The 12,221-nt window shown below is 37.5% G+C and overlaps 2 protein-coding genes across 3 annotated transcripts; one reads left to right on the forward strand and one right to left on the reverse strand.

Annotated features, from left to right (window-relative positions):
- Positions 1-5,130: 5,130 nt before the first annotated feature.
- On the forward strand, positions 5,131-6,840 carry LOC107268711 (protein BCCIP homolog). Of its 2 annotated transcripts, none has more exons than XM_015741750.2 (3): positions 5,131-5,441; positions 5,757-6,020; positions 6,117-6,840. In XM_015741750.2, the coding sequence occupies exons 1-3, from the start codon at positions 5,322-5,324 to the stop codon at positions 6,654-6,656; spliced, it is 924 nt and encodes a 307-aa protein (XP_015597236.1). In that variant the 5' UTR covers positions 5,131-5,321; the 3' UTR covers positions 6,657-6,840. The 2 variants fall into 2 exon arrangements, with proteins under 2 accessions (XP_015597236.1, XP_015597237.1); XM_015741751.2 differs by having other exon boundaries at positions 5,757-6,011.
- Positions 6,841-6,917: 77 nt separating this feature from the next.
- Positions 6,918-11,705, reverse strand: LOC107268710 (shootin-1). The gene is made up of 10 exons (XM_015741749.2): positions 11,071-11,705; positions 10,082-10,498; positions 9,194-9,307; positions 8,999-9,093; positions 8,697-8,850; positions 8,456-8,584; positions 8,238-8,383; positions 7,651-8,182; positions 7,457-7,515; positions 6,918-7,385 (listed from the first exon to the last, which is right to left on the reverse strand). The coding sequence occupies exons 2-10, from the start codon at positions 10,491-10,493 to the stop codon at positions 7,239-7,241; spliced, it is 1,788 nt and encodes a 595-aa protein (XP_015597235.1). The 5' UTR covers positions 10,494-10,498; positions 11,071-11,705; the 3' UTR covers positions 6,918-7,238.
- Between the last annotated feature and the right edge of the window lie 516 nt (positions 11,706-12,221).

Consider the following 12,221-nt stretch of genomic DNA (forward strand, 5'->3'; position numbering starts at 1 on the left):
ACGCAGTGATAATATTTTAAAACTGGGTCGACTGGGTCCATTGGATCGATGCGATCCGATAATCCATCGATGTGTATGCGAATTGGTTAAATTAAAGATAAATATGTTTAAGGCAAAAGTAGTAATCGTTAGCGAACACGTAATGGGAATTCGAGTTGATGTTCTGCTTAAAGTAGATTTTTATTTGGGCAACCGCCATTTCGCTTCGGGCCTTCAAACAGAAAATCGATAGAACCTGACGTCATTGATAATTACGGGACGTCAAATTTCGTCAGACTTAGCCCAGAGGCAACCCCTACTCCTCTTGTCAATCTTAAGAGATTTTTATGACAGAGCAAATACCAAGGTAACCAGAGAAAGAGCTTGTCATACGATAACCTACACTGTAGAAACTTTATACTGCCACTTTTCAACCCCTAAATATTGTCAAGTATGAGAATACCGGTAGAAAAATTTCTCCAGATATTTAAATTGGGTAATTTTGATTTTGCTTGATCGTGGTATGCAATAAAGCCTTTAGCAGTCCGAACCTAACCTACAAATTACAGATTAATGCATATCGATCCTGGCGTTTCTTCTAAAAGGACGAAAAAAATTTAATATAGTATATCGACTGAACTGTCAATAGTAAAAGGAGCAACCCCATATTTCCATCCATATAAATTTATCATATTATCATCGAATGGTCAAATAAATATTACATACGTCCTCATTACTCCCAAACACCAATAAACGATCAAGGGACACCTAATAATCATGAACTATAATACAGCCAATATACGGTTTACACAATTGCACTACCCAGGAGGCAATTCGACTTGATTCTATTAAGTGAAAGCGATATAACAACTATAAATTGTACGTATAGAAGCAACTACATTTAAAAATACACCCAGTACATAGATAGAAAATTCCCAGAAGGATGGTCAACGTTGGACACCGTACTTTTCACCCCTTTTTACAAGTTTCTCTCCATTACTGGGGACAGAAATGGCCGTGCATTGTGTTAGAACTTTAATATCCTTTGACAGGAGGGTTTCGCCTAACTCCACGTCGACACGTGACCACTGTATTTATATAATAGACTAGCCGGCATCCTGCATAATACTTATATACCTGATGGATCTTTATATATATAATATAGATGGGCTGTATATAATGTACCAAGAGGGTTGAAAGAAAGGGAAGGAAGTACAGAGGGTATGAGGCAGCAGGAATAATGCGCTGCTCACACCGGTAATTTAGTGTGTGTATATATAAAAAAGGACAGCCATGGTATTAATAAATAAATAAATATATATCTGCACACCTGTATATATACCTGTATATCCACCTATCCAGTACATACGTACATCGGCCATATGAAAAAGATAATTAAGAGAGACGGGACAATAGACGTTCCAATCAAAATTCAGAGCAGACAGCATTGTGTGTCCTCCCAGGCGTCACCTTCCTCTTCCTAACTCTCCACAATGAAGTCACTGAGTTTTTCCATCATTAAGACAGTTGGTACGTCTTACAAAGAAGTATGATTCTCAGAGATATATTGTAATTGTATTAATTCCATGATAATTCTGCTACCATTCGTTGTCATTTTACTTAAGTCAGGTGAGTTTGCCGGTGCTTAAGAAAAATAAAAACTTAAGAAATTTCAAGTATAAATTCATTATAGTTTACTGATCGTTCGTTTAATCCGAACGTCACCGAAATCTAACCTTGCAATAATTAATTCATTAGAGTACCTTGAGCCAAGCATATCACAGCATTCACCTAGTTACATAAGTAGGTGCAGAGCAGAAGGCTGGGAGATCGCAGGTTTATTGATTTGGTTTTCTCTCACAGTAAGTTTTTTCCCATCCTTATCCGACTCTCACCAGGGAATTCCCTAGTAGGTACTCAGTCGCGGGTTACCGCAGGAACTGGGACATAACCTCTACTCTCACTGAATCCGGGACGGGACAGAGACGTCAACCTGTCGATGGATCGAATTGGCATTCGAGAGACCCTACATACTTTTGAACGTTCGAAATGGACTCGAATGACCGATGGATATTACTTCTAAAACAGAGAGAGAAAAGGCACAGTCAACGAGTTACGCCTAAAGTCCAATACCCAGCGTTGCACTCGATCCTGATTGAAGGATTACGCTTGGGACATCGCAAGGCGGGATTTTTAATTTTCCACGGAAGCTTTAGAAACAAGATAAAGGGAAAGCTCACAAATGCAATTAATCCATGACTCTCTGGCGACGTCTCTTTCTAGGATAGAAAGAGGAAATGTGTACCCAATAATACTGTTTACCCATGATCCACCTTCCTTCCATTCCACACTAGACTCTCGTTGCTCCTGAATCTCTACTATACTGCATCCCACGTGCAATAGCCGGCGGCTACTTTTTATTATCCATGCAATATACTCTATGCACGATAACTCTTATTTTATTTGAGGGTGACTCCCCTGTCGGCAAACAGTTTAGGATTATTGAAGTCCGCTCAGCGTACTGCGAAAGCACGGAACCACCCTACACCTACGTACGTATCGTTATATACCAACTGTGAGAGATATATCTGTTTAAATAAATCGTGGCTTAGGCCAACCTTTATTCTTAAGCCTCGACGAAAGGCCCCGTCAAAAGGAATTCCTAAGACCGTTCCTTTATGCTCCCCAAATGATTTCACCCTACGTAACATAACCTATACGAAACTATCGAGTATTCGAGTAAGCGAGTCGAAGTTATCCTTGATACAGATATAAATCCCTCCATGGAAATAAGCCTTGCCATGGAATCCTTCCAAGATCGCTCTTAAGCGATCCGTGATAGGATAATAATTGAGTCGAGCTTGATATCGAATTCAATCTTGTGTAGGGTTCTGTTATATGTTTGCTTACATGTTGGATACCTGGCCTACTTTATACACTATACAGCATAACTCAATGTTTGAGTACATACTGCGTACGTTATACTAGTATCGCGATTACATTAATGAGACGGTATGTTTAACTGTGAATCTAGGTCAATATCAAAAGTATAGCTTGGTGACGCCATAAAATCGAATGCCAGTAATGGAGAATTAATTAATGTAACATATAATAAACTTGCCGTACAACCAGTTCCAAAAGTATTTCAATGTCGTGTCCAACGAATCACTTAACGAGGAGTAACCAAAAAGTGGTTAGAGGTATCTGAAATATAATATATATGACATATATGTATACATAAAATATATGGTGGACTAGGGAGCAAAGTTTTCGCGGTTTCAGGCGCTTCTCGAAAGTTGACTAAGTACATGTGGGCTTTACGAGTACGAAAGATGATTTATTAGCAGATTTAACCAACTTGATTATTTTATATTATAGGTATATGTATATATTCGCGTGCAATGTCAGCACTATTAAATGAAAATGGTTAAATCTGCTAGTATATCACATGTTAAATATACGTACATAGAATATTGTTTAAAAAATTCTAGCGAAAGGGACAGTCCGTCGAAATAATGACGTGTGAACGGTTCGAACGGTAACCTCTTTACAGCCTGGAGACACCCAACCCTAAATTGCATTTGAATAAAGCAATTTGTGCACGCTACGTAATCTAATTCAGGCTCCTAGCTAGTTTTCACTACGCGAAAGCGCCGATAAATCAACCAGTTGCGCCGCATTGCCCTAGCACGCCCCTACGATGTAGCCAAATGGGTTAATTTCATTGTGCGCGGAAACTGTGACGGGGAGAAGAAAGGAGAAAGATCGTCGACTCTAAAGAGTCTAAAGGGAGCTGGGAATATGTTTACGCGGGATACTCCATTTTGAATATACACAGGAGAAGCAGTTTAATAGAATATTTGAAGAATCAAATAACGGCATCACGAAGCACATGTTATTATTACAAGAGACGTAGATACATATAACGAGTAACGTGGGAGGTTAAGGTATATTAAAGAATAAGAGAAAAAGATGAGTCTATAAAATGGCTAATATTTATTTCCGATTCCTTTTTGATATTTGAAGAGAGAGAACCAGCATTATCGTCACGACAAATAAAAAGACAGAATTTAAGGCCCGAGTCAAAGAAGTTCGATGGAAGCGTATACGAAATGAAAATGTAAGGACAGACCAAGGCAGGTGAGACAGCTATTTATACTAACAAATTACATCGCTAAACACCGAACAGCCAAAATGGAAAGCATCGCATGTATGTAATATATACACATATATATATGGTTATAATATATGTATATGATGTATTGTGTGTTGCTACTATGTTATATTACGTCCCTCGCGCAGAGGTACAGTCAAGTAGATCGAAACATCTATGCCGAACATCTAAACACCAGACAGCCATCTCACCACCCGGGACAGGCCTCGCTCTCACGAAATTCACGAGAATACGAGCTCCTCTTTCGGCTTTTTCTATACTGATTTATATTTTGACTCTGTTATAACCTATAAAGCTGACGCACTGCTTGTTCTTATGTACGTTCGGTGTAGTGGAACAGTTGAGCCGTGGTGCCACCTGACAGGCTCCGGGAAATTCGCGAAAATGAAATTTCCTCTGGTCATGCGCGAGAACTTTAATCGAATTTCGGGATGCAGTGCCGACAACAGGCCGTTTCAACCCCGCTACTATTGCGCAATACTTCCCTCCTCGTTTAGCTAAATCCCGTGCAAGCTCTCCGGACCCACCGATATATCTCCAACATTACATTATTTCGTTAATCCTATATGAACATATGCATACGTCGACCTTGCTAGTTACGACTATTAAATTCACATTTAAAAACGTTTTTATTTTACGATCGCTAATAAATACCAATGTGGGAGTCTGCGTGCATCATTCAAGATGTCAGGGCGCATGCCGGCGTTATTTACTTTAAGATTGAACTTTGACGTCGATATTCTCTCTTTAGGTATTTTCTGTTCGAAAGTATTTGAGTTAAAGTTTTTAAGTGAAATGGTAATGTTACCAGCATATAGTATGCAGCACAATATTGGAAAACCAGTTAATACTGATTTAAACGAGTACACTATAGTTTTATGTCCTTATAAATGTCGTTGAAGTAGGTGCTACCATCTAGCGAAATTTTCGTAATGTTTTATGAGGTTTTGTGATTTACCGAAATATGGTTATAAAGTAATTTTGTACGTTTTTTGAAAATTATTTAATCGTATTGTGAATATAAAGTATAGTTTCTCGTAACGAGGATAATTGGGAAATAACACATTCTTCCTGGTCAGCCTATTTGAATTGTTTATCGCGGTTGCGGTTAAACTGGCAGTTGCGTTATCACGTGGTGCCACTTCGGTTTGTCCGTCAAGTTGAAATAATGGCTACTCCGCTTAAGAAACGTGAGCTGCAAGAGAAAAATGAGAAAATTCGCGAAAATGGCGAAGATACGAGTTCCTCCGAGAATGAGGATAATGAGAGTGACGTTGTTGAAGATTTGGTGAGTGGAATTAATATTTACTAATAAAATAGAAGGAACTATCTGATGTCTAACCTCTCTTAGAAACACGAGGTCGTCAAGAACGTTCAATGCTCTACATTTTTTTTTACTATCTATCTACATAGTTTACCACTGTTAAAATAATTTAATCATAATCTATTACTTAATTCGGTGTATATATTGCTATATATTTCTTTTTAGGTAAAATCTGGATTTGAAGGAACTTTCCTTTGTATTTTGTACACACGCGTTATACTGGTTATCATGTTTAAGGCGGTTTTGCTAATCAATTTTTTAATATTTTTCTCTTTCTAGGGTATGGAAATTCAAGTCGACTTTGAAGGACGTAACCCTCAAGATCCAGACTACCATGGCATAAAGACATTACTGCAACAATTATTTTTGAAAGCGCACCTAGATTTAGGTGGTTTAACAGACTTAATTATTTCTCAAAATTATGTTGGTTCCGTGGTGAAACAATCAGATGATGAAGATGCTTCCGATGACGAAGATGACGACAACAATGACGTTTTTGGAATCACAACCGTAGTTAATATTTCAGACAGACAGGTAGAAGCAGTTGAGTCACACAAATTCATAATATTCTCATTCTTTCATTTCTGTGATTATTCTCAACTGTATTTATTTAATTGCACACCAACATTTTCTTTACAGAATGTTCCATGCATACAGCAATTACGAGACTTGTTAAGGCAACTAGCAAGCGAACATGCAACGGATACTGTAAATACAATGATCAAAAATGTTCTTGAAAATGATTCAGCGCCATTAGGTTTATTAATCAATGAAAGATTTGTAAACATTCCGGCTCAAATTTCTGTACCACTCTTGGAGAATCTTGTTTCTGAGATGAAACGTGCGACTGTCAAAAAAATGCCCTTCAACTTTTCGTATTACATTCTAATCTGTAAAGTTTATAAGCAGGCTAAAAAACAAAGTAACAAGAAGTCAAAGAGCAAGAGAAAAAATGCTTTAGAAGAACCGGAAATCTTGTGGAGTAATCCGGAAGAGGAAATCTTTGCTGAGGAGGCAACATTTAGTTTTGAATTTTCTGTTGAGAAAGATACTGACAGTGGTTTGTCTGGTACCTGGTCTGAGAATGATGATGAAATGATACCATATAGAAGAGTTCTATTGTTCGAATCATCCAAACTTCAACCAATCATTGACAAAATAAAAAATCAGCTTTCCTAATTGATGAAAAAAAAAAGAGAGTATCGAGAGTATCCTCATATCCTAGACATCCCGGCGAGAAGTGTATATCCAACATCAATTAAAAGAAGACCATATAACTTTACAGTATCCAAGCTTAACGAAATGTAGTCGTTACAGATAATGTATTAAGTTTTTTGATAATATAAATTGTTTTGTAATGCTCTTCAAAATCTTATAAAAGTTCACTTACTTACCTAACATTCATCTATAGAATAATTATGGAAATGAAGATACGAAAGATAATTGGATTCACATTTAATCAGTCAATAATTTGACGATTTGCTGATAACATAATTCCTTGATAACAGACTAAATCATCATGAATATAAAATAAATAAGTTTGTCTCGTGACAATAACGCAATCAATACTGCAGATACAGTCTATGCATATTGAATATCATAATTCATATACAGTGAAATATAAAAAAGAAATAGAAACGCTTGGAGCAAGCGCATACATAAATGTAATACTTATTATAATCTTACTGTTAAACTAACTAGGCATCTTTAGGTCTACAATGTTAACCGAATTTTATTAAATTAATAAAACATTCATTTACGTTACGTAGGCACATCAGCAAACTTAAACGATTGTCTGGTGGGTTTTGCGCGTCGTCTCATTGTTCCAAGTATACTTAGCATTTCGGAAACCGCAGGCGGCGCGGATTCCGCTTCTTGTTTACGTTTCCTTTCCTCTTCCCTTTGTTTCTGTAATGCAAATATGGTAAACGCTTTAAGAAATTACACAAGGACGTAAAAATCTAAAATAAAACACTCACGTCTGTCTGCTTCAGAGTAAATCGGCCACCTTTTATTTGATTTATGATATCATCAATAGCTGAAAGTGAAACGAGAAAAACACTTAGAAACCTCATAACAAAATATTACAAAAAAAACTCGAGTAAAGCGCAGAATCAGAATCAGTATCGCAGTATCAGAAACCAAATGCGAGTCGTAAAATAAAAATATTTACCAGGCTGCTGAATCACAGTGGGTGCCTTTTTAGAAATTCCTAACATATTCTCCATATCAGTGACACTGCTGCTTTTCTCGGAACTCATATTCTCTCTTGTCAGCAACTTGATGGATGACTGATTATTGGCAAACATAGGTGGCGGAGGTGGTGGTGGCAATGGTGGCGGCGGTGGCCGAGAATTCTTCTCCTCCATATCAGCAATCTTCTCTTCCAATTCGTGAACGAGACGTTCAAGGTTCTCTACGGATTTCTCAGCCGTCTCCGCTCTTTGAACGACGACCTCAAGTTCTGCCTCAGCCAATTTAAGTCTCTCTTCTAAGATCTCAAATTCGATATTCGATTCCTTTTCTTCTAATTTATCCTGTAGCATCTGTATTTGCATCTCATGACTCTGTTGTTCCTCTTCCAGGTGCCGTTTCAAGGACTCTACTTCCTGAAGGACCGTCAGCAATCTGCCATCAGGATCCTCGGACACTTCCGCCAGGAGCAAAGCGCTTTGATGCGCCAGGACATTGCGTTCCTTTTGTGCCTATTAAAAATCAATTTGATTAAGACGTTCTCAAAGCAAATTTATTTATACGTACTCTATCCGCTTCGAGTTTTATCATTTTCGCGTTTTCACGTTCTCGGTCACATTGAGCTTTCAAATTCTGAACTTCTTCCGCGACCATTCTCGTGACTCTTTCCATGTTTTCTCGTTGCATCTGTAACTCTTTCATCTTCTCCTCCCCTGGAATAACATTTGCATCAGTTTTAACAACAAATCCACTAAATATCACTAAGTAAATTTTCCGAAATTTACCTTCCTTTCTAAGAGCACGTTCTGCTTCTAGCTGTGCTGCAAAAAGTGTTGCCTGTTCCTGAGCCTCAAATTCCTGAAGTCTTGCGGAATTCAGTTCAGTTTGAAGTCTTGCAACATCCTGACTAAGATCTGAAAGTAAAAGACATTACAAATTGTCTTATCGTAATCGGGGATAAGCCAATGCGATAATCAGCGTTTTGGTTAGAGCACTTAAATGGAAGTTAGAATGCAATGAGGATACCTCTGACGGTTTCCCTGAGTTCTTCGATGTCATCCGGATTGGAATCAACTTCATCAGATATATCTATGTCATCTACGCCCTCAGGATGCACTTGAAGAAACTTCTGCGTTAAAACTTGCGACTTCCTTTTGAGTTCGCGATTCTGCTTGTACCACTAGAAATTTATGGTCATCGTATCAGGAAAGCGGAAATGACTAGAGAACTGTATAAATATCTCGTAACAGTGATGGTTAGGTAGCAGTCAAGTGACTTGAATACATGAGTGGTGTAACGATTTATAGTTAATGATTTATCAATCGTACTTGAGAAGCTTGTTGCATTGCCTTGTGCATTGCACCCGTCTCAATGTCATATTGATGTTTTAGCTGTTCATACTCTTTACAAACTGCTTCTGATACTGTAAAAGAGATACTTTATTAATTATAGTCATAGATCATTTTATGAGATCATTGATTAGATATTTTCTTTAAAAAAAGGATCTCTTTTATGGCACATACCTGTTCGCAATTTGTGCAATTTTTTATCCTTGTCCTGCACCTGCGTCTGCAGGGTATTATTTTGTCTCTGTAATTGCTGCAATTTTCTTTCCAAATCCACATGTTCCCTATTAGCTGACACACAAAATGATCCCTATTAGTATAACATTTAATTTTTCACCTAATATATTATTCAGCATATAATCGTGTACGTATCATAGAATAAATATAAAATTACAAGCCAAAATAAATGACAAATAACTTATAATCCACTCTCAATAACACAGCCCAGCCTGTTACATTTATATGAACCGTATATGACAGTATTAAGCATAACATTAAAATACAAAAGTATCCATAAGATATAAGTAGCTCCAATTATAACCAGGCGAATCCAATTTCCGGCCTACATATAATAACAGAGAAACCGCGAAGGCACGCAGAAATTATACCAAGAAACGTAGAACAGCGCCGCGTGCCACGCATATATTTACAAACACGTATGTCGTAAGCAGCTAAAACAGGCAGGCAGTCTTATACCATTCTCAGCAATTCCGAAGTAATGTCATCATGTTTTCTTGTCGAATCAATTATTACGACATTTAATGAAAGGTACGATGAGCTATGTGACGACTTGATGCAGCCAGACACGTGCCATATATATATCATATTACTCTAAAGCTACTATTACAGTATAGGAATCGTATAGCAATGATTGTCAGTGATTATTAACTTGACCACGTATGAACTGTGTGACTAATAAACTTAATTCTCGTTCAGCATACAGGAATGAATCACTGTAACAGCTAGCGAGGGCACCCGTCAACTTATTAAAACCGTGAAGCGTGCCCTTGTAGTGAACAATGAGCAGCTGCAGGAAATTCACGAAGAAAAAGTCATAATTGTTACCAGCTTCAGATTTTTGCAATAGCAATTTACGCCGTTTTTCCGAGTCCTCATATTTGCTCTTCCATTTGCTCTCCATAAAGCTGTTACTTCTATTGAGCTTCTGTGACGCATCCATCCTCTTGACATTAGTCAGCCTGTCGTCCATTGATCTAACCTCATGATTGGAAGACGTCGAATTGCTACGAGACTTGGCGGTGTAAACTGGCGAGTCGACTCTTTCGAAAGAAGCTCTCTGAGCAGTTACTGAAATCGACCTTGTACTCCTCTCCAAGGATTCTCTACGCTTTGGAGGACATCTTTCTTGAAGTTTTGCACTGTTGATCTTTGGTACCGGAATCAAGGAATGATTTGCATTTGGTGGTGTCTTCGGTGGTTCTGTACCCAACATTATGCTGATTTCAGTCTTGTTCATGATTGCTGTTTACATAAGGGATACAGAATAGTGATTATTAAGTGAAATTAATCGTTATCGTTAAAAAATAAGTAGCCGCTATGAGAATTGGATCAGATAAAATTTTTAGGATTAAGGCATTTGTTTTTGATATTACAGAACCTGCGTGTCTTTTCATTAGATTAGATTGGATGAACGTTTCCTTGATAACCGTGTGAATGACTTGATTCTAAATATAATTCACATCACAGAACGGAAGGGGCAAGGGGGATATAAATGTTTCAACCAAAGTACACCTAACGCCCGAAGGGTTAATAACTTTAGACTCTTTTCTAAAAATAAACGTATTAGAGACGGGCCTCCTGAAACCAAGCTACGTTCGAAATAGTCTACCCTGTCAAATCTCTCCTTCCTTTCCATCTTATCCTAAACTTCTAAGAATATTTCTAAGAACCAACCCATCCATCCCTACCATGGTACACAATAACAATGATTAATCTCCACGTTCCATTGACAAATTTTCAATTTCATTTTCGATTTTTCAACTTCTCCAAATAATTCTATCTAATCCAATATCCTTAGATACCATCACGGATACCTTATTTCATAAAGACCACGGCTGTCACTTTCAATTACACTTTTTCACTTGACAATTCAAATATCCAAATCTATCAGAACACACGTGACACGGAATTATGCTCACTATAAATCTTCCCACGTGTATCCAGTTCACTATTATTACTTTAAACTCCTCAACACGTTATTTCAAAGGAATGTCTAGCTACATGTTCCAGTCGGTAAAAACGAGACAGTGAGTACATCAAGAGTCGAGTACTCTAAAAGCTTTCTTGTACAGTATCTTTTTCTTGGAAAAAGAAAAGGAAGAAGAAGGACCTATATGGAATCACGCGAAAGACCGACTCTACTTCCACCGCGTCCAGCAGTGTACTGTGCAGTTCTCCGTGGATAATTTCACGTTATCTTGAGCGCTCTGCTGTAGCGAGAAGCAGCTACGAGAATGTGTACCTTAAAGAAAGAGACATTTTACAGGCTGGCTTACTAAGAACTCTTTAAGCGTGTACACACCATAGAGAATGTGCAGTGTACACGTTATAACCTTCAATATCCCATGTTGCTCAACGATTTACAATGATTTGCTTGACGTTCCCTTGTGAAAGTGAATATTATAATACGTACTGTATACTAGACAATAAGTATATATTACGTGCAATAAAGTGGTGTTAACCTCAAAGCTTATAAAGAAAATCAAACAAATAAATTATTGGATTTGATATGTTCTTGTACGCCTACTCATAGATTATAATCACGAATCGTATACAGAAGAAAGGATTATGACTTTCTATTTCTATAGTGGTCGTCAATCAAATATTTATCGCTTTAGATATTATTGCTTGTTTTATTGCTTTTCAAATTCAAAATTCATCTCTGATATTTGAAACTGGATTCAGTTTATGACGTCTATGTAAAAATTAACCTAAGAGATTAGTAACTCGGTGTGCCGATAAGACATGCCAAGTGTGCATTCTTTGTTCGCTATGTTTTTTTACATGGAGAATATAAATTCTTGTGAATGGCGACATGGTTGCTTCGCAGATGTGTACACAAGTGTATGTATATGTATAGTTTAAATGTCCACGTATAAGGATACGCGTAATTGAGTCATGGTTTCTGAATAATCGGTAGTCGTTTTCTTTGTCTGGTTTTGAGGAAAGTTAAGTACCAGGATTC

The sequence above is a fragment of the Cephus cinctus genome, unplaced genomic scaffold (genome assembly GCF_000341935.2).
Source record: "Cephus cinctus unplaced genomic scaffold, Ccin1 Ccin1_scaffold0577, whole genome shotgun sequence".
NCBI lineage: Eukaryota > Metazoa > Arthropoda > Insecta > Hymenoptera > Cephidae > Cephus > Cephus cinctus.